General features: G+C 40.1%; 2 protein-coding genes across 5 annotated transcripts; both read right to left on the reverse strand.

The window, feature by feature from the left end:
• Positions 1-834: 834 nt before the first annotated feature.
• Positions 835-16,858, reverse strand: hirip3 (HIRA interacting protein 3). 4 transcript variants are annotated; one of them, XM_059553503.1, is made up of 8 exons: positions 16,700-16,858; positions 15,991-16,111; positions 6,747-6,876; positions 6,053-6,664; positions 5,806-5,972; positions 5,293-5,443; positions 4,856-4,954; positions 835-1,330 (listed from the first exon to the last, which is right to left on the reverse strand). In XM_059553503.1, the coding sequence occupies exons 1-8, from the start codon at positions 16,765-16,767 to the stop codon at positions 1,137-1,139; spliced, it is 1,542 nt and encodes a 513-aa protein (XP_059409486.1). In that variant the 5' UTR covers positions 16,768-16,858; the 3' UTR covers positions 835-1,136. The 4 variants fall into 4 exon arrangements, with proteins under 4 accessions (XP_059409486.1, XP_059409478.1, XP_059409505.1 ...); XM_059553495.1 differs by having other exon boundaries at positions 6,747-6,882; XM_059553522.1 differs by lacking the exon at positions 16,700-16,858 and adding an exon at positions 16,265-16,410.
• Positions 16,859-17,632: 774 nt separating this feature from the next.
• LOC132143371 (BTB/POZ domain-containing adapter for CUL3-mediated RhoA degradation protein 1) lies at positions 17,633-22,371 on the reverse strand. Its single transcript, XM_059553534.1, has 7 exons — positions 22,187-22,371; positions 20,846-21,122; positions 20,375-20,544; positions 20,138-20,224; positions 19,513-19,565; positions 18,970-19,165; positions 17,633-18,885 (listed from the first exon to the last, which is right to left on the reverse strand). The coding sequence occupies exons 2-7, from the start codon at positions 21,084-21,086 to the stop codon at positions 18,634-18,636; spliced, it is 999 nt and encodes a 332-aa protein (XP_059409517.1). The 5' UTR covers positions 21,087-21,122; positions 22,187-22,371; the 3' UTR covers positions 17,633-18,633.
• Positions 22,372-22,484: the final 113 nt, after the last annotated feature.

A 22,484-nucleotide genomic window follows, 5' to 3' on the forward strand; every position in this document is an offset into this window, starting at 1 on the left:
CGTCGGTTCCCGAAAATTATAATCCACATGTAAAACTATGTGCAGCACATTTTGCTGAGGAGAGCTTCCTCAATCTCAGTTTAATGCCGGATTCGCACAAAGATTATTCCTGAAAGATGGAGCAGTTCCCTCTTTGTCTGGAGAAGGCGTTGTTTATGGACCACAACCGGAAAGTGTATTTTATTATTTAAGTTGGTGCGTTTAACAGTTTCTGTAACTTATTACACAAAGGACAACGCTGTTTAGCTTTGTTAACGATGTTAGGGCTGTGCAAAAAAAATCGAATGCGATTTTCATGGGCACCTTGTCAGTAAAAACGCTCCTGTGATTATAAGTACATCTCCAGCACATACTCCTGCCCACTTGCTTCTCAAAACTAGTCCAAAACTAGCCCAATTGCGTTTCCAGGAGGGCAGCGTGCGCTCAGCTGCTGTCGAATCACAACACAGGAACCGCTGGGCCAATCAGAACTCATTATGTATTTCTGAAGGAGGGACTTTATAGAACAAGGAAGTCATCAGCCCGTTTTTATGAAAGTGAAAACAGCGGTAAATTCCTCTCAAGTTTCCATATGGCAGTCGCCATAGCCTAGCTGATCGCCACTGCATTCCCACTTTTAAAAGAGATTTTGTTTTTATAATACTACTAGCTTCAACACAAGGTCTGAATATCTACAATAAGAGCAAATATAACCAAGCTGTTTTTTGCAATGTCTTCCTTGAAAACAAGAAGTTATTTACTATGCTTTAACCTTTTGAGATTGAGAATACATTGCTTCATTTACATAAAGTCAAAGTGCACTTCTGGAACAAGGAAGAAACAATGTAAAACATATTCAATATATGTTATTTTATTTCCAAAGCTACACAAACCTTATTATACACATTTAAGATACTTCAATATAAAGTACAAACTGACAATTGTAAAACACACAAATAGAGAGAACAAACTTACTATACAGAAATCCAAAAACATCCTACAATAACAGGATGTACAAAATGTAAAATTCTTGCCAATGTACCAATTGATTCATGAGAACAGGTTTAACTTTTTTCCATAGTGAATTAAAGAGTGGTTGAACTTAAGGAATGCACTGTATAATGATGACACAGATTGTCGGGAAAGGCACTCGTGGCCTAGTCGCTCTCTCCGTCATCACTGATGATTCCCTGCAGGTTGGCCCAGGCTGCTCCTCTCTTGTGCCCTGTGTTTCTGTGGCTCTCTCCACTATCAGAGTCTGAGTCCACAGCACGTTTATAGGCAGAGGGGGGAGGAGAGACATTCTGTGCAGGGGGCCATGCTGCTGCAGCTGCTCTTCTTTTGGGACGTCCTGATGAACAAAGTTTAATTTTATTAGGTTAAGGCCCAAACAAAGTAAATCAACTAAACTAAATTTACAACTCTCAGATTTCTATGTATTCATGTGAGTTAACTTTTTTTTTTTTACCTTGAATTTAAATGTATCTATAGTGGTGTGTGATTGAAAATTTAAAAATCCGTCTTAGATCTACTGATCCTATATCCTGACACACAATTACCTGAAAAACTAAGGTGAAGATTTATAGTAAAGATGATGACATCAAATGATCGATTGTGTTAAAGTTTGTTGCAAGATGTTCCTGCCATTTCCTGTTCTTTTATTGTAAGTCAAATAAGCCAAATTACTCGGACCTTTTGTTTGTAAAGGCACCTGGTGCCTCTGCCCCAGACTTTCAGTAGTTATGCTGATTGGTTTAGGACTTGTGAAACGGGGCAGGTTGCTATTGAAAGTGAGGAGTTGTTGTCATAGCACAGAGCCCCTCCCCTCGATATCACAGTCTCCGCCATGTTGGCAGGACACCGGCGGCGAAACAGGATTGTTTACGTGTGTTGTTAACTCGGTAGTAGAGAAGGTTTTTGCAATTCCGCACTGTTTTACCATGCCTGGAAGTTACTGCTGAGTTAAAAACTGCTCCAGTACCTCACACGATACATATGGAACACATAGGAACAATGGAATACAGTTTTTTTAGGTTACACCAAGCGCAAAACAGCGGTATTTGGAGAAGCTCTCAGGCATCCAAAATATCGACCCATACGAGCACACAGAGACCTGGACCATTTACCTCAGTGCACACATATGGACATTGTGAATTATCTTGTTTTTGGTGTAAGTTACTACACGATTCAGGAGTTTAAAAGCCACAAGTCTTTGGAAAGTTACGAGGCTTTCTGCTGTGTCTGGGTCCATCTACAAGCCCCCAGGTGGTGAAAACAGCGTTGTACTGGCCAAAGTAAGTTTATTCACATGCGTTTTTACACATTTACAATTATAATTTACAATTACACATTGCATTTAGCAGACACTTCTTAAAAAAAAAAAAAGTGCAGTGACATTCAGCCAAGTATGGTGACCCATACTCAGAATTTGTGCTCTGCGTTTAACCCATCCAAAGTGCACACACACAGAGCAGTGAACACACACACACACACTGTGAGCACACACCCGGAGCAGTGGGCAGCCATTTATGCTGCGGCGCCCGGGGAGCAGTTGGGGGTTCGATGCCTTGCTCAAGGGCACCTAAGTCGTGGTATTGAAGGTGGAGAGAGAACTGTACATGCACTCCCCCCACCCACAATTCCTGCCGGCCCGGGACTCGAACTCACAACCTTTCAATTGGGAGTCCGATTCTCTAACCATTAGGCCACGACTTCCCCTAAACTTCTTGACCAAAATGACAAAGTAACTTAACTGCCACTGTTTCGTAAACACTAGATTGTAATGAGATGTTCAATGTAACGTTACACAAACGTTTCCATCATGTTTTGATGTAGGCTAAAGCTGTGTTTTATTTAAGTTATAATTTGATTTTCGCTCAAGGACACATACTGTACCAGGTTTTTGTGTTGGGGGCTGCAAAGTGGACAAACCAGTTCTGGGTTGGCTAGGGTAGTTAAATGTGTGATTGCAAGATGTAAATGTCCTGGTTAGATTAAAGCTACATCGTAAACAATATAATTCACAATGTCCATATGTGTGCACTGAGGTAAATGGTCCAGGTCTCTGTGCCGCTGCAGGGAGCTCGTATGGGTCGATATTTTGGATGCCTGAGAGCTTCTCCAAATACCGCTGTTTTGCACTTGGTGTGAGCTTGTTCCTGTAAGGTGCCCTTTCTTTCGCCTTATCTTTTTGCATTGCTTTACTTTCTTCATTTCTTTCTCGTATTCGTAGATCCGTCTCTGTTCCGCTGACATAATAAATGCACAAAAATTAAAGACCTCTGAAATGTTTAGTCGCGCCTCTGTGAAGTTCTGAAGGCGTTGCCCCTGGCAACCGATAGCGTGTCCTACCATCATGGCTGACCGGCTCAGACCCCTCCCAAATCAACCCAAATCTGCACGTGACTCCTCACTTTCAATACCTGATCACTTCATTTGCATGCTTTTTTTAAGGTCGTCACCCAGGTGCCTTGTCTCTATTTCCAAGCACCGTCCCCTAAAATGTTTATAAACTACAATGCATCACTGCCTTAGCTAGAGTTTTGATAGTCTCAGCTTCAGACGTCACGTCCACAGACTGTTGGCTAAACGTCTGATGCATATGGGACACAAAAGTGGAAAGACTTCAGGAATGTCGAAGTCGTCATCAGATTGGTTGAAAAGGATTTCCGCAAGATGCGTGTTCTTTAATGTTCTGCCTGGAAACAAAGATACAGAGGCACCAAACCCCTTCACGAAAGACAAAAGAATTGTGTTTACAACGGTGATGACGAGCGCTTATCAGGATCAACTAAACACTGGATATTCAAAAATATGTGAAATATTTAAAGTTCGCAGCACAGAATCTTTAGAATACGTCCTAGAGTTTTACACACCGGTCTGTTATTGTAGCGACATTTCCATGCCCCGAAACGTGACGCTTAAAGGGTCATGAAACCCCAGACTACTTATTCTAAGATTTTAACGGAGGTGTTTGTGTTGCACATCATAGAAGACAATGTTAGCATCCGCTAATTTTAACTGTTGGAGAAAATTGGTTAATTTTAAGCTTTTTTGCTCCATTTTCATCTTCCGGATTTAGAATCTACATTGTGTTGACGTCACGATTTTTGACGTGGCAATGGACTATAGTACATTGATGACGCGTCGGTGTCTATTCAATTATTCATGAGATTGCATGTTCTTATCCTATGAGAAGACGCTTTGCTTAATTATTCACAACATCATGTGTTGATTTGCTATGAAAGACTCATCAGACCTAGAAATGACATCGCACACATTAACAGAGAAACATTCATGGATTGCAGAAGAGTGTTTGTTTTTTCTTTGTAATAAGAGTTCGGCACAAACGCGATTCATTCACTTGGTGAGTGTAACCGTTTTTATAGCTCTGTGACACAACCTGTCAGAAGGCTTATATAAACGCCACAGAATAATATATATGTCTCATTTGTGAGTCGCTTTGAATAAAAGCGTCTGCTAAATGACTGAATGTAAGTGTAATAGGTTTTCGATGCAGAGTGCAAATGGCTGTGCATTTATTTGTGCTTTTAGCTCGATGGGAGCGAAATGAAACTTTCTGAACGCTTTTTAGCATTTTTTAAAACCGTGGTGAGAACTAACCTGTGCTGAAATGGGGGGTTTCATGACCCTTTAACAAAACAAACTGTGATTGGTTGTTTGACATGTCAGCCTCATGGGCGGGCCTTGGCCAATGAAAGCTGCCAGGAATTCCAGACCTTCAGTCTGAAGGTCTATTGATGACTGCAGCGTCACACAGTGCTCTCAATAAAGAAGTCTGCTGAAGATACCCAATTGTCTCCTGGTCTCACCTTCTGCGTTTCCAACAGTAGATACAATTTTTAAGCGTCATTACCCTGAGTGGCGATGATGTTGCTTAAATCCAGCTCAGCCAGTTCCTGCGCTTCTTCTCTCTTTAGTCGAGCTTTTTTACATTTCTCTATGGAGGGCTGACCTGAGACAGACATATTTAATAGGTAATAAGAGTGTGCTTTTATGGACATTTGTTATAACATATACAACATAAAATATCTTTGTGTACAAAGGAGAAAACAAAACATGTATTCTCAAGTTCATTACACTGACATTTATATGATATTAGTTTTTTTGAGTAATGTGTAGGACTGTATTTTACATCAGCAGAAAATGCACTGAAAGGCAACCTAGTTACTCCATATATATGATTAAAAACACAGAAGGAATGCAAATTTGCATGTGCACATGTATCATAGCATTGAGATGATCGAGCATACTGTATACACATTCCCCTTCTGTTCACACATGCACACTAACCTTCCACACCCAGCTCCTCCAGCTCTTTTTTCAGCACAGCCACCTTTGCCTTTACTGATCGGCAGCCGTCTAAAAGCTTCTTGTAGTTCCGTCTCACACCACAGAGGGCGATGTAGCGCTTCAGCCTGGACACTGCCTTATTTTCTTCATCCTGATGGTCAAAAATAATTGTGAGTTATTATAATCAATACATACCTGACAAAAATTGGGTTTAATAAAGGGCATGGACAGCATGTCGTCCACTTATGTGAGAATCTAACTGAAATTCTCCATCTGACCAATTATGGTTGTTACAAAAAACTATAAATACAGTAAAGTAGAATTTGTCCTTAATTTACTTTAGTCTTTACTACTTAACCAAAAAAAAAAAATAATAAAAAAAAAAACCTTCCTGGCCCCAAATTTCTGAAGGGTAATGTATGGTTGAAAAACAGCACTCTTGCTTAAATATAACACACAGTAGTGAAAAATGTGTCATTTTTGTGATGTGAGCTGTTCTCAAATTTATCTTGCCTTTCCTCTGGTTGTGTTCTCTCTCTCCTCATTGCGCTTTTTCTTTGTCGTACTTTTCTTTTGCTCGTTCTTGTCCTTCTCTTGTTCATCCTCGTCCTCCAGTGAGGGAAGAGACGAGGAGTCAGAGTCCTCTGCTGCCTCCTCCTGATTGTCCTGTATTTTCTCTCCTGTCAAGAAAAAGAGAGATGAGCAATGTTAGGAGAAAAGTTTAAGCATACGGACTCTTTGACCTCTAAGGGACTTTTACCATTTTTCTCCATCTCTTTGGAGGACGAATTAGCAGCATCCTCTTTTTGATCTTTTTCCTCTTCACTGTCTCCGCTGCTGTCGTTTTCAGAGTTGCTCCTGTTTTTTATTTTAGCGCTCTTGTTATTCTCCTCTTCACTCTCAGAGCTGCTCCCAAAAACCTCTCTCTCCACTTCTTTCACAATATCCCTCTCGACTGGCTTCATATTTCCGATATCTTTTCTTTTACTCTGCGTCTTCACTTTGCTTTTCACTTTTTCATCCTCAGAATCACTCGAAGCCAGTTTATCACTGATTTCCTCCTCACTGTCTGAATCCTTTTTCTTTTCGTTCGATGATTTTTTTTGCCTTGCCTCCTCCTCATCAGAATCCTCCAACTCCTCATCTTCGGCACTTTCTTTCACCTTCCCCTTCTCCTTCGGTTTCTTTTTCTTCTCACTGTCCCCTTGCTGTTTGCTTTGTTTGCTTGGTCTCTTATTCTGTGTTTTTTTCTTAATGTTCTTTTCCTCTTGCTCCTCTTCACTAACTTCACCCATGTCTTTATCACTTTCAGCTTCATCCTCTTTTTGTTCTCTCTCGTTTATAGCTTTCTCTATTCCAGAGTCAGGGGAATCTGGACAAGAGAGAACGTGACGTTACTCATGCAACATCCAATAAGAAAAAACAAGGACAAACTCAACAAATATGACAGTTACCTGGAGAAGACTCCTCCAGCCGCGATCGTTTTGTCTTTCCCAACTCATTCTCTTCATCCACCCTTTTCCTTTTGCTCTGGCTCTTTGAAGGATTCACAGTCTTAATAAGAGGCTCATCATCGCTGCTGTCCTGAAACTTAAAGAACGTTGTCAGTTTGTTAAGCCTTGACTTTAAAAGGTCACTGACAAATCACATTATTCTTCACCATATTATCAGACAAGCCTTTGCTCTTTTCTTTTTTATGTTTGGATCCTTTCAAACGGATTTCTGTTTCCAACCTCATTCCCAAATAAATGCAAAAGCATCATTTGATTGCCTCAAGAAAAGTAATTAGTATTAACAAAAAGTATTAATGAAATGTATTAATGTTTATTGTGTGAATTCATTTAGTATAATAAAGATGTTCATGGTAACAAAATATGTTCACATAACAGATTATAACCATGTTACGTATAACATAATATTTTAAAGAAAAATTACTAATAAAAGGCTTACATTTTCACCAAAAACCCCACTACTCAAAAACCTCAACTCAATACATGGTTTCACAGACAAGTCTTAAGGCTAGTCCCAGACTAAAGTGCAAATCTGAGCTGTTCTAACTGGTTTCACAGACAAGTCTTAAGGCTAGTCCCAGACTAAAGTGCAAATCTGAGCTGTTCTAACTGGTTTCACAGACAAGTCTTAAGGCTAGTCCCAGACTAAAGTGCAAATCTGAGCTGTTCTAACTAAAAAAACTTGCACTGACCGATCTTAAAATAAATCAGTGCCTCCGTTTCTTCTCAAAATCCACACCAGTAATGTTTTTTTCTAAGGCATGTTAATAAAAATTACTTAAATGCCCTAATTGAACTATTGCCTAGTTCTGGCTTAGTCTAAGCCCCGTCTGTGAAACCAGGCCTGAAAGTGCTTAATTTCTTTAATTTTCACACTGCATCTCACCCTGAGTTACAGTCATTCTAAACCCCACTTTAGCCCCAGGAACATTTCACACTTTTAGAATCTTTTCCTTTTTAGAATTTACAATCAGGGTTCCGGCCCGCGTTATGAAACCCTGCTCATCTCCCGCACATCTTTAATATTTAATTAACTACTTTTGCTTTGTTAACCCCAACATTGCTGTGCCAAACTTGCCCAGTGTGAAACAATGTAGTGTTAGAATGTTATGACTAGATACTTAACAACAGACACCCAGTCATGTGCCTTACAATTCATAAGAGGAAAATGTCAAATGTGACAGAAAGCTCTAAATTGGTGTGAAAAAACTACAACAGCAATTTTCAGCTAATGACTCTACCTCTGTCTGGAAAGGACTCAGACAGATCACAAACTGTATACCTAAAGCCCCCAACTCTGCTAACGACCAACGACTGGCCAACAACCTGAATGAATTTAACTGATGCTTTGAAAGACATTGGGATAGTCCTGATACCACCCCCCGTCACACCAGCCTTCAGCTTGAGCTTGAACATGAGCTTCACCCATAGACTGTATAAAAACATGGACATAGTGTCCGTGAAGTCACCTGTAGACTGCTGAAGAGCATTTTTGAAGCTCAAAGTGTGCAGAGCGGGCCGTCGCCATCTTGGCAGTGCGTCACCGCGCGACTCTTCCGGACAATCAAAAATGGGCAAAAAGGCGGGAGCTGGTTGCTGAATATGGGATTTAAATGCTGCCATGATTCAAAACTGAAAATACAGGTCTGAAAGGTTGAAACTAAGTGTTCGAAAACTCAAAATCTTACAAAAAAAAGTTTTGCAAGATCGAAAATAAGATTTGCAAGCTTGCAAAATGTAAAAAAAAATAAAAATATCTCTGCAAACATTATGTTGTTTTTGAGATTTCCTTCTTCAGAACTGCAACATTTTTTTACGATGTTGCGCAAATAATTTTTCAGAGTTTCAAATTTGTCAGTGTTCTCCCACTGTATTAGATTGTTTTCCAGGTTTGAAACCTTGTAAATGGTGATCTGAAAACTGGTGTGCGAATGTGTGAATTTTTTTTTTGAAACTCTGAAAACAGAGCTTTGCAGGCTTTCAAAGTGGTAAAAAAAAATTACATCTCTTCAAACGTAATTTTGTTTTTGAGTTTTCCCTCTTCAGAAGTGCAACACTCTTTTTAATGGTGTTGTGCAATCATTTTTTCAGAGTTTCGAATTTGTCACTGTTCTCCCAGTGTATAGTTTGTTTTCAAGATTTGAAACCTTGTAAATAGTGATCTGAAAACTGGTGTGCGAATAGGTGAAAACAAGTTTTGAAACTCTGAAAACTGAGGTTCGAAAGGGCGAAACTTATTGCATTACATTACATTTGCACTCCTATTGCAGACTATTTTTTCAGAGCTGAGTTTACGACACCCACTTTGCGGAGATACGCACACACAGTTGCGAGCTCGCGTCTCACGTGATTTGTGGCAGTGTTGTCACGCAGCTCTGCTCTGAGACTCTGAAACTCAGACTGAGCGAAACTCAGTCCAATCACAAGTCGTATTTACTGGAAAGGTGGGATTGACCGACTGCTCCGCCAATGACAAAAGCGCACAGGATACGCAAACAGAGGATGCACAGATTTATGTCCACAAGGCGGTCCCGTCGCGGTCCAGTTCTAAAATAAAGGTTTACCCACTTGTCGCTGAAATTCACCATACAATTGCCAGTAGCCACTGAGTTTACCACTGATAGACCGGCGGTGCATCAGTATGTACACTCTCACCTCACTTTCCTCAGCTGGCGACTCACGTTCCTCAAGCAGCGAACGATTCACTTTCCTCACGACTCACTTTCCTCACGCAGTGGACCACTGACTCTCTCTTCATGTAGAGACTGAATATTACAATTAAAGTGACTTCAATAGTGCATCCAAAAGAATATTTAGATATTATATTGAAATATTCAGAAAGGTGTACAGTGTATTTTTTACTTTTATTAAAATATTTCAGTAAAATTATAAATAATTGCCTATTACAAATTTATGAATGCATGGTTAACTTTTTTTCTGCAATCACTATAGGCTATATGTATTGAGACATTTTAAAATCTATATTTTGTAAAAATAAACCTGAATTATAATCTTAACATCTGTATTTTCATATATTATATATATATATATATATATATATATATATATATATATATAACATAAATAAGTAGGCTAATAAATATATAATGCTTAAAACATATGATAAACTATTTGTTCTCCACCACATGCTAAAATTGATACTGTGTGTGAGTGAAAGAGAGTGCTTTCTGCATTGAGGATATTCTGTAGTCTCAGACCTTCGTTTGGGTAAATCTTTACTGGATTGTCTGTACCCAATCCTTATCTTCAAGAACTGGCTTAAAACACATCTCTTCCAAATGTATTTGACCTTCTAACTTTAACACTCACTATTCTTAAAAAAAGAATAATATTAAGCTTTCTATTATTTTGTATTCTATCGGTTTTCTTTTATTATACAATTAACAAAGGCAAAAAAGACCTCTAACTCTAGCTTGCTCTATTCTTTTTCTATTCTATCGGTTATCAGTATTTCTTTATTATTTTATTTAAAAGCCTTTGTTACGTGTAAGCTAACTGAGACTTGTTATAGCACTTGTATATTTGTTGTTTTTTATTGCTTCCATTGTCCTCATATGCTGTTTGTGACGGATTGAGAGAGGATAGAGCTGACGGACCGCCTTGTGGACAGAAATCTGTGCATCCTCTGTTTGCGTATCCTGTGCGCTTTTGTCATTGGCGGAGCAGTCGGTCAATCCCACCTTTCCAGTAAATACGACTTGTGATTGGACTGTACGTCAGCAGACAGCAAAGCATTGGCCAAGAGCAGAAGGCCCTCCCTCCAGGCTTTTTTTTATTTGCGAGGTTGCGAAGCTTCATTTTCGCTCAGTCTGAGTTTCAGAGTCTCAGAGCAGAGCTGCGTGACAACACTGCCACAAATCACGTGAGACGCGAGCTCGCAACTGTGTGTGCGTATCTCCGCAAAGTGGGTGTTGTAAACTCAGCTCTGAAAAAATAGTCTGCAATAGGAGTGCAAATGTAATGTAATGTAATAAGTTTCGCCCTTTCGAACCTCAGTTTTCAGAGTTTCAAAACTTGTTTTCACCTATTCGCACACCAGTTTTCAGATCACTATTTACAAGGTTTCAAATCTTGAAAACAAACTATACACTGGGAGAACAGTGACAAATTCGAAACTCTGAAAAAATGATTGCACAACACCATTAAAAAGAGTGTTGCACTTCTGAAGAGGGAAAACTCAAAAACAAAATTACGTTTGAAGAGATGTAATTTTTTTTTACCACTTTGAAAGCCTGCAAAGCTCTGTTTTCAGAGTTTCAAAAAAGAAAATTCACACATTCGCACACCAGTTTTCAGATCACCATTTACAAGGTTTCAAACCTGGAAAACAATCTAATACAGTGGGAGAACACTGACAAATTTGAAACTCTGAAAAATTATTTGTGCAACATCGTAAAAAAATGTTGCAGTTCTGAAGAAGGAAATCTCAAAAACAACAATGTTTGCAGAGATATTTTTATTTTTTTTTTACATTTTGCAAGCTTGCAAATCTTATTTTTTGATCTTGCAAAACTTTTTTTTGTAAGATTTTGAGTTTTCGAACACTTAGTTTCAACCTTTCAGACCTGTATTTTCAGTTTTGAATCATGGCAGCATTTAAATCCCATAGCTGAAGCCATGCCCACATAGCTCGACGGCAGTGTCAGCAGCGGCAATCCACCGGTCACTCAAGTGGCCACGCCCTTAATTACGCAGAACTTTAAGGCTTAATATAATTTAAACGGATGAGTTATAAAAAAAATTCACCCCCCCACAGTTGTTGTGAAGGGCAAAATGTGCTATTTAGACCAAAATCATTTTTTGGACCAGGCTGTAAATGTATTTTTCTGCTGTAAAGTTGGGCATTTTAACATGGGGAGTCTATGGGACTGACTCCCTTTTGCAGCCAGCCTCAAGCAGCCGGTCGATGAATTGCAGTTTTAGTCACTTCCTTGTTGGCTTCACGAGAGAGAGCGGGAGGTTGGCGCTCGGCTTCACCACATCAGGAGCTGAGGCCACACCTCAACGGCCCCTCCCCCTTCAGCCCCATCACAGGACCTTTTCTCTACATCCAGGAGAGAGATGTTAACAGACGGGCCTTTCACGCCGCTGGAACCTTTTCATAGTACCAGAACTAATTGTGGAACTACCCACTTTTGTGCATTTTCGCACCGCAGGAAAAAGTGTGATTTTATTACCGGACTGCCTTTTTCAAGAACCAAATTAGCTCCTACTCCAGAGCAGGGTCTAACCAGCACAACTGGTGCTAACAGTGACATAATAGGTATTGGCCAGACATGTTCGAAAACGCCCTCACCAGCCATGATTTAAAACATGGTTTAAACATACGGGGAACTTATTTTGCAAATATGGTGAACAGCGATATATATATGGACACTGAAGTGCAGGCACTTGTAGTAAATGTAGCACTGCCAATTGTCGTTGCAGATTCTAAATCCTCCTTTACGTTCTTTTAGTCACTTTACGTATACATCAACATTCCTTGTCCATTAGGGCTGAACGATATTGGGAAAAAATGACATAGCGATATTTTATTTTTCTGCGATATTGAGAGTGAGGAGTCACGTGCCGATTTGGGTTGATTTGGGAGGGGTCTGAGCCGGTCGGCCATGATGGTAGGACACGCTATCGGTTGCCAGGGGCAACGCCTTCAGAACTTCACAGGCGCGACTAAACATTCGAGAGCTCTTTAATTTTTGCGCATTTATTATGTCAGCGGAACGGAGACGGATCTACGAATACGAGAAAGAAATGAAGAAAGCAAAGCAATGCAGAAAGATAAGGCAAAAGAAAGGGCACCTTACAGGAACAAGCTCACACCAAGCGCAAAACAGCGGTATTTGGAGAAGCTCTCAGGCATCCAAAATATCGACCCATACGAGCTCCCTGCAGCGGCACAGAGACCTGGACCATTTACCTCAGTGCACACATATGGACATTGTGAATTATATTGTTTACGATGTAGCTTTAATCTAACCAGGACATTTACATCTTGCAATCACACATTTAACTACCCTAGCCAACCCAGAACTGGTTTGTCCACTTTGCAGCCCCCAACACAAAAACCTGGTACAGTATGTGTCATTGGGCTAAAATCAAATTATAACTAAACATACACAGCTTTAGCCTACATCAAAACATGTTGGAAACGTTTCTGTAACGTTACATTGAACATCTCATTACAATCTAGTGTTTACGAAACAGTGGCAGTTAAGTTACTTTGTCATTTTGGTCAAGAAGTGTCTGCTAAATGCAATGTGTAATTACAACACGCTAAAACACATGTGATTAAACTTAATTTGGCCAGTACAACGCTGTTTTCACCACCTGGGGGCTTGTAGATGGACCCAGACACAGCAGAAAGCCTCGTAACTTTCCAAAGACTTGTGGCTTTTAAACTCCTGAATCGTGTAGTAACTTACACCAAAAACAAGATAATTCACAATGTCCATATGTGTGCACTGAGGTAAATGGTCCAGGTCTCTGTGTGCTCGTATGGGTCGCTATTTTGGATGCCTGAGAGCTTCTCCAAATACCGCTGTTTTGCGCTTGGTGTAACCTAAAAAAACTGTATTCCATTGTTCCTATGTGTTCCATATGTATCGTGTGAGGTACTGGAGCAGTTTTTAACTCAGCAGTAACTTCCAGGCATGGTAAAACAGTGCGGAATTGCAAAAACCTTCTCTACTACCGAGTTTACAACACATGTAAACAATCCTGTTTCGCCGCCGGTGTCCTGCCAACATGGCGGAGACTGTGATATCGAGGGGAGGGGCTCTGTGCTATGACGACAACTCCTCACTCTATTGCAATATGAAATCTAATCAAATTTTTTCTTACAATCAAAAATGGGGTGAGCACACTTACATTCTGATTTTAAATGATTTAAACATCAACACCATCGTGTCAAGTGATTAATATGCGTGAGGGAGAGAGAGCAAGACAGCGCTCATAGTGTTTGAAGACGGTGAGCGAGCGTCTCTCTCTCTCTCTCTCTCTCTCTCTCTCTCTCACACGTGCGCGCTCTCTCTCTCAATTCAATTCAATATTGCTTTATTGGCATGAATGTAAATTATAAAATATTGCCAAAGCTTAGTGTACATATATAGAAAAAATAAAATAAATTATAACAAAACAATGAACATCACAGTAATGGAACGGATTATAATAACATCTTACAATATTAAACTTTTAATATTGTAATATTAATTTTGTGCTCTCTCTCTCGCGCTCTCTCTCTCTCCTCTCTCTCTCTCTCTCTATTGCTCTCTCTCTCTCTCTCCTGGACCCCCTGCAGTTTGCCTACAGAGCCAACAGGTCTGTAGATGACACAGTTTACATGGCCCTCCACTTTATCCTCCAGCACCCGGAGTCCTCAGGAATCTACGGCAAGATCCTTTTTGTGGACTTCAGCTCGGCGTTCAATACAATCAAACCGGCTCTGCTACAGGACAAGCTCTCCCAGATGAATGTGCCCATTTACATCTCTAGATGGATTATAGACTTCCTGTCTGACAGGAAGGAGCATGTGAGAATGGAAAAACATGTTTCTGACTCCCGAACCATCAGTACTGGCTTCTTTCTCCTCTCCTCTTCTCCCTGTACACCAGGGTTGTTCAAATCTTGCCCTGGAGGGACAATGCGGTGCAGAGTTTAGCTCTAACCCTAGTCAAACACACCTGAGCATGCTAATCAATGTTTTTGGGATCATTAGAAAATCACAGGCCGGTGACTATGATCAGGGAGCCAAACTCTGCACCGCATTGGCCCTCCAGGGCAAGATTTGAATAGCCCTGCTGTACACCAACAGCTGCACCTCCAGTCACGAGTCTGTCAAACTACTGAAGTTTGCGGATGACACGACCCTCACTGGGCTCATCTCTGATGGGATGAGTCTGCCTATAGGTGGGAGATTGACCATCTGGTGACCTGATGCAATCAGCTCAACCTGGAGCTCAATGCTGTAGAAACAGTGGAGATGGTGACTGACTTCAGGAAGAACCCAGCCCCACCTGCCCCCCATATCCAGCGTAACTCCTCAGTAGAAACTGTGGACTCTGTCCGCTTCCTGGGCACCATCATCACCCAGGATCTCAAGTGGGAGTTTAGCATCAGCTCTCGAATGAAAAAAAGCACAGCAGAGGATGTACTTCCTGAGGCAGCTGAAGAAATTCAACCTGCCAGAGACAATGATGGTTCACTGCTACACTTCCATCATTGAGTCCATTCTCACCACCTCCATCACCGTCTGGTATGCTACTGCCAAGGACAAAGACTGACTGCAATGTATCATCTGCTCTGCTGAAAAGGTATTTGGATGCAACCTTTGCATCTCTTCAGGACCATGAAGCGGGCGGTTAAGATTGTGGTGGACACTTCTCACCCTGGACACAAACCTTTTGAAGCACGCCACAAAAATGTCTTTCCAACAGGAACTGCCGTTATCAACAATACCCCTGACCCATCAGGGCTTCTTACTCACGCCCATGGACATTACGCTTCACATTTTAAAAAACCGAAACACACACACGTGTTGTTTCACATGTATTACATTAACACACACACAACTCAGGCTGCTTTATTTCTCACATCCCAGACTGTAAGTATTTGCAATGGCTCCTCGCTGCGCATCTTGCACAATGTTCAGAAAATGTACAATTTATGTTTCAACTGTAAGCATATGCACAAATGTCAAATTAATGTTTATAATGTTTAATTTGTAATTTCTATTTTTATCCTCCTAAGTTTTTTCTTGCTCTTATTGTATAGCTTTTACTTGTCTTAAGCGTTCTATTATTTTTCTGTTGTCTTTGTCAAGCACCAATTTACCAAGACAAATTCCTCATGTTCCATACAGTAGTTGGCAATAAGTGTGATTCTGATTCTGAAGAAGAGCATGTTTTTTTTTCCCTGTATAATCCAAAAACGTTAATACAGGACAAACATGACAAAGTCTACTAAGGATGCTGTGTCCATCCACTCAGTGACACTGACACCATAAATATGCAAAAAATAATTTTAACTCAGGGTTTAGGAATGTACAGATTGAAACCTCACCCTGTGAAGACATCAGACTAATTGTTAATCAATTTATTCAAAGAGATTGTTGCACCAACAACCAAAGGGCAAAGCTTAGCAAAAGATGACTTCAAAACCTCTTCTTCACCTGCATCTTCAAAAGTTCCTCCTCGACAGTTTTCTTCATCAGCTGTCTGTGGTCGATGCTGAGGGACTCTCTCCCCACCTTCTCCAGGTATCTCCTCCGCAGAATGCCTACAGTCAGTGTGCTGAAAGATGGCAGATCAACAGCAAATTAAACATGTACATAACTGCACAATAGCACATCCCATTCTGACTGCCCCTTATAAATCAATGAAAAATGTCACATGACCTGACACTTCACATATTTTGGACTCGTTACAAAACACAAGCACACTTACACTTTACAGGGTCTCGTGCATTATTACGAGTGAAGTGATGTACAGACAGATGTTTGTGCTGTCTATCTGTAAAACCGCTCAAGCATACTACTGTACTACAGTATTCAAGTCAAGCTCTTTTACGTAAGCTGCGTCACACATCATTGTAGTATCCCTTGATAAAATTTATTTACGATACCTGCAAAATCAAGCGCTTATTATGCCATGAGACTCTCTTAATGCAAAACTCTTACACTAACCACCCCTTTATATGTTTCTTTTTCCTTCATGTCAGGCACTAGCCGATGTGAGACCTGACACGCGTTATCAAATGTCTCAAGCAGCGAGTTTGATTCAGCCCTGACTCACTAACATAGCTTTCTGTGATATGTAACTTAATGATGACAACATCCGTTTTGAAGGCACTTTCGACATTGCATTCAAATCGCAGTTTACCTGAGATCCGAGCACTTGTGTAGTTCTCTCACAACGAACTTTCGGATCGCCTCCTCTTCTTTAGCCATGTTTTTTTTTTACACATGCGCCACTTTTTGTTCCACTGCGTACACAGTGCGTCATAAGTATATCGCTTGGCGCGCTTTGCTGTGCACGGCTACGTTACTTTACGTCATCGCGCACAATTTCCGCTAGTAACGTTGGTCAGAACCATGGACTGTATAAAAACATTTAATAAAAGCTTTTCTTTCATGTATTCACTTAAATATGTGACCCTGCAGCACGAAACCAGTCATAAGTGGCACAAGGTATATTTGTAGCAAATAGCCAACAATACATAGCATAGATCAAATTTATATATTTTTATTTTATGCCAAAAATCATTAGGATATTAAGTAAAGATCATGTTCCATGAAAATATTTTGTAAATTTCCTACCGTAAATACAACAAAACTTGATTTTTGATTAGTACTATGCATTGCTAAGGACTTCATCTGGACAACTTTAAAGTTAATTTTCTCAATATTTCAATTGCATTTTTTTTTCAGCCTCAGATTCCAGATTGTATCATATAGTTGTATCTCGCCAATTATTCTATATTAACAAACCACCATACACCAATTTAAATCTTATTTATTCATCTTTCAGATTATATATAATTTTCAGCTTCAAAAAGTTGACCCTTATATATTTTGTGGTCCCTGGTCACAAATATGTTCCTATGGCGTTGCTGGACAAGTATTAAACAGCTACTTTATATGCTCCATTTTTTTAAAAGATACTCTTACTCTTCTCATATTCAACATGTTCATCCTTCATCTGGTATGAATTTCATTTTGACACGGTTATAACCTACTGTCTTTTTATGACTGATTCTCTTGCTTTGAAATAGGCTTTCTTTGCTATTTTTAAGACAAAATAACTTAACAAGGGTTTTACCAAAAAGCATTTTTATTGAAAATGTTAATGGAATATTAATTCCAGTTGATTACGGTAATAAAATTCCAAAACAATAACTTGACGGCATTCCACATATACTAGTTTAATTGGCAGAATTAAGGGGTGTTTTTTGGTCTAGAACAGTGAGTGCATACATTTATGGCTTACATTTGTCAATAATACATAAATCATTTTATGAAGGGATTTGTACCGTAGTGGTAACTACTATTGTGATTCAAAGAAGCAATCTTTGTCTAGAAATAACCCTGAAATAATAATACTTTTTTTTTTTTTACTGCAGGCTTCTGTTTTAGACTGTATTGTTACATAATGCTAGAAACTATTGCAATCTTTTTCTTTTTAAACCAACACAATATTAGGTTTATAAATATCAACATGCCCATTGAAAATGTTAAACACTAATCGTGAGGCACAGTTGTGAAAAATGATTTACTTATGTTTTCCTTGTATGTTCCAAAAAAGGATGTTTAAACCTGGACCCCCTGCTATCAATGGCAGCAACAACAAGCGTTGCACATTTGGTCAGTTTCCCAGAAGACCTGACAGTCCCAGACAACACGACACCTCCACCATGTACCTCTCAAGTCAGCATACGTCACAGTTTACCATTAATCACCAAAAGATCAACTTTCACACGGCCCATACAAACAAATCAAAACAAAACAAAAAAATACACCTTATTTCACATTGAATCTTGAAAAAGTGAAAATTCTGGACAATAAATTAACTGAATAATAAATTAAAATTTGACAAAAAATGAAAAAAGGTAAATATATCTCACAAAAAGAAAATAAAACTGTACCACACTGTGGCAACTTCAGTATTATTTCTAAACTAGCCAATAATTACCCCCCCCCGCCCCTCCCATTTCAGTGCAGTATTAAACATACCAAAGTTGTCTTTCTTTCCTCAACCTCAACTTTTCTACTATTCACATGCATATTGGTAGTACAGTGTCTTTGTATCGTTCTGATTCAGTCTTTGTAGACAGTCTGCTGTCCATGACCTCTCTCGTCATGCATAATGTGCCTCCGCACATGGATACGCCTCACCCTCCTATCCCCGCCTCCCACACCTGCCCCTTCCTCCTCCGACTGGCCCACACCTGGCGACGAGACGCCCCCTGACTCTAGCAGGGCCATGCCTCCCGAACCAGAGCCTCTCCCATTTTCATAGATCAAAATGTTGAGTGTCTCCTCAAAGATTCGAGCTTCTGGGAACTCAACCTATGTGAACAGATAATAAAAATATGAAGTTAGAAAACACATTTATACACATAGAAGAGAGCGTTCAAGTCCCTTTTTGCTCACTTTGGTCTGTTTCTTCTCAGTGGCATAAACGATAGAGGTGCAGCAGACTTCGGCAATCTTGCGTCCCTCGCCGTAAAAAGACCAGCAGCATATCTCATCTCCCAACACGTCTTTAATGAACAGCACTCTGCCATTAAAGCGCAGCCCCAGCTTATCGAACAGCTCAATGTTCTTCAGAAGGTTATCATCAGAGTTGCTGAGGAAACAGGGTCAATTTGATGGAAAAACAGCACTTCTCATTGACATTTACATATTTGGCATTCATTTATTTATATTCGAACCCATGACCTTGGTGTTGCTAGTGCTATGCTCTACTGTTTGACAGACAGGAACATTTAAATGTCTCAATATCATTTTCTTACTACTTCCTAGAGTAACCTGGCATAATTACAAGAGGGCACTGAGCCACATGTCTTATGTGTGTATTACTACAATTATTCATGTATATTCAGAATAGTAGAGTAGTAGTAAAGTCACATTATGATTCATATGCTTCCTGAAATGAGAAGGTGGTAGAGGCTGAAGAAGTGAGGCTGAATGTACCTGGTATAGGAGTATTTATTGTTCCCTCTGTTATTCTGCAGTTTCACCACTGGCTGTAATGAGGACAAGATTATTTATGAAACAAAGACCACAAAAATCTCATTGCCATTTTTATTATTATCAATGTCATTTTCCCCTCAGAGCTCCATACTACATACTAAACTGTACGCCTGTAGCGTCTTACTTTAACATCTATACAGAGATTTAAAACACCAGGCATCATACACTTGGCAACTCTGTAAATGGTTAGAGAGCAAAACTGGACATTATATACTTAAGGTCTACTATAACTACTGATTTACACACTACTACACTTTCATGTGGTTCTGACACAACACAGTCAAACAGAAACTTGTGGCACATTGTTAGGAGATGCATGACAAAAAAGATAACATGCATTCTAAAATCAGCTTGACAGGATGAAATCATGTCTGTCCACATTGTACACTACACAACTTTCACAGCTGACCAATATCTGCAGACTGGCTCTAGCTTCTGGCAACAAGCACTAACTCCTCCAGACTAAATCTAGGCAAAACCGGTACAATGCAGTCTAAAGAGATATTATTTTTCTTGTGTTGTTTTGGTCCACGGGGGAAGCAAATATTCTGCTCGGTTATCTCACCTTCCTACAGGTGGCTATCATTCTCTGTTCCTCTTTGGCTGAAGTGATCATAGGAATGTGACATCCCCTGCAGACATCCCTGCGTTTCTGCATCATCATAAAGAAAGCCATTAGTAACTGACAGACCAACAGTCAAAACACCTTCCTTGGCTCAAAGAAGCAATCCACTTCTCTATAGACCTGCTATATTAGACCAACACTGATGGAACAGAAACATGCTCCAGAGGCTCCTCTCACCTGTAATGTGCTGAGGCAGTGCTGTACGAGACTCTGCAGCCTGTAGTACTGCGCCTCCTTCAACACCTCCTCTAGCTCCCGTGTGCTCTCCGGCAAAGGAACTGTCCCGTCCCGCAGGAAGTTCAGCGCCAGGGAAAAGTGTCTCCCACATCTGTCCAGTACCACCCAGCCTTAAAACAAGTCAAGAAATATTTAAATATACATCTCTGATCTAGTTTCTGCATCTGTTATTGTAGAATAGCGCTTGGGAACAGGGGCAACAAACAGCTTTTGTCCTAGGTACACCTGCTGATAATTGTTCGGGTAACTTTAGAAAGTCTTGAAGACGTTGTCACAGTACATCTGGATTTAGTCTGTCTCAGTCTTTTTAGTTTCTTCATATAAAGACTCGATAATGATGAGATCAGATCTTACAGACACCAAACTTTTGAAAAGTAGTGTATAACACCCCATTCTCATGCTTTTTCTTACCCTCGGAGTCTATGGTGACCTCTGTGCTTCCGTCACAAATACTCCTGAGCAGACTGTCCTCCTTGCTGAGCGTCTGGACCGTGGTGTAGTGGAGAGTTCCCCCCACGTTGAGCTTGACATACTTACTCCCCGCCAGGCTCCTGCCGGCCTTTTCTTCCCCAGCATGGCTGGAGGATGAGGAGGCAGAACCGGACACAGTCACCACATTCCTGCCAGATGAACCAGATGCCTCGGCAGACATCAGGGGAGTAGAAACCAAATACTGCTTATTCGCTGCCTAAAGATACAGAGCCCACAAACACATTGTTATGAGATGTTTTAAGCAGAACTGAGTCATTCTAAAATGCAGCAGTTGAGGAATAGTTCATCCAAACTTGAATACTTGGTAAATATTTCATCACCCTCATGTCGTTACAAACGGGTATCATTTTCTTTCTTCCATGAAACACCAAAGGAGACTTTCTAAAGAATATACTTTCTAAAGAATATATATGCCAGACTGCCCCAGTCCTTATTGAACAGTCCTTACTGTTCAGAAATATCTGCAAAAACTCATCTTTTGTGTTCTGCTTACATGTTTTTTTTTTTTTTTTTTTTTTAATATACAGTAAATTATGATAATGTAAAAAAGCATTTTCTGTCCGACTCTGAACAATTCCTTTAAAAGTAAATTTAGCCGTCTGGACATCAAAGCGATCTCTAGTGATTACTCACAGGATTTCACATATGTACCGAAGTCATAAAATGAGAGCAAAATAAAATAATAAATGTTCTGACATCTTCAGAGATATGTGTGAACAAGGTGACAGTGAACCATCATCACAGTCATAAACTGTTACAACCACTGTAACGATATCCGAAAACACAAAGACAGCATCCAGAAAGTCAGAAACATAATCTATGAAATACAGAGCAATGCTTTTATCATCCGTTGTACTAGAGAACCCAAAGATCCCACCGGGGTCTCCTTAAAAACTAAAACATATGTGAAATATAGCACCACTTCAGTAGTACTCAAAGGCTTGTGAATATCTGTCCAGTCCACTGGGGAGGCCACAGATGTGTTTCTGTGCTGATATCAGAGGAAATGGACAGAATTAGGTCAACACATTCAGTAAGATCTTAACTCCAGCTGAGAGATCTCGCTAATCCTCGTCTAGACCACACCAAATATATTTCCCACCATTTAATAACTTGACAACCGACGGTTAAAGGGAAACATATCCACATTATACGTCTAGTGAATATGATGTCTGTGTCTTATACTGATAAGCTCATTAGCCCCTGAGCTAGCTCTTGATAACATTAGTAACGTCCTGGCTGTCAACGAGCGACACTCACCGAGCTGGGTCCCCGCGATAAGGTGCTCAAAATATAAAGAATTCACGACGGACATTTACATCTATAACACTAAGCCTGTCATGATTTTTTTTCACCAAATCATAATTTCCTCTGTTGACTTGCAGTACGGCTGTCTTCTTCCTCTTTCGTGCTTGTTGTGGGTTGATAATGGCTGCTTCCCCTCGCGAGGAGTGTCTTTCGTCGACTGATTGGCCAACCTCAACGTCAGTCAAGCGAGTTAGTCCCGCCCCCTGAATCCAGCCAATCGTAAAGGCCAGTTTTATTAGGTCAGTGTTTT

The sequence above is a fragment of the Carassius carassius genome, chromosome 1 (genome assembly GCF_963082965.1).
Source record: "Carassius carassius chromosome 1, fCarCar2.1, whole genome shotgun sequence".
In the NCBI taxonomy this organism is placed as follows: domain Eukaryota; kingdom Metazoa; phylum Chordata; class Actinopteri; order Cypriniformes; family Cyprinidae; genus Carassius; species Carassius carassius.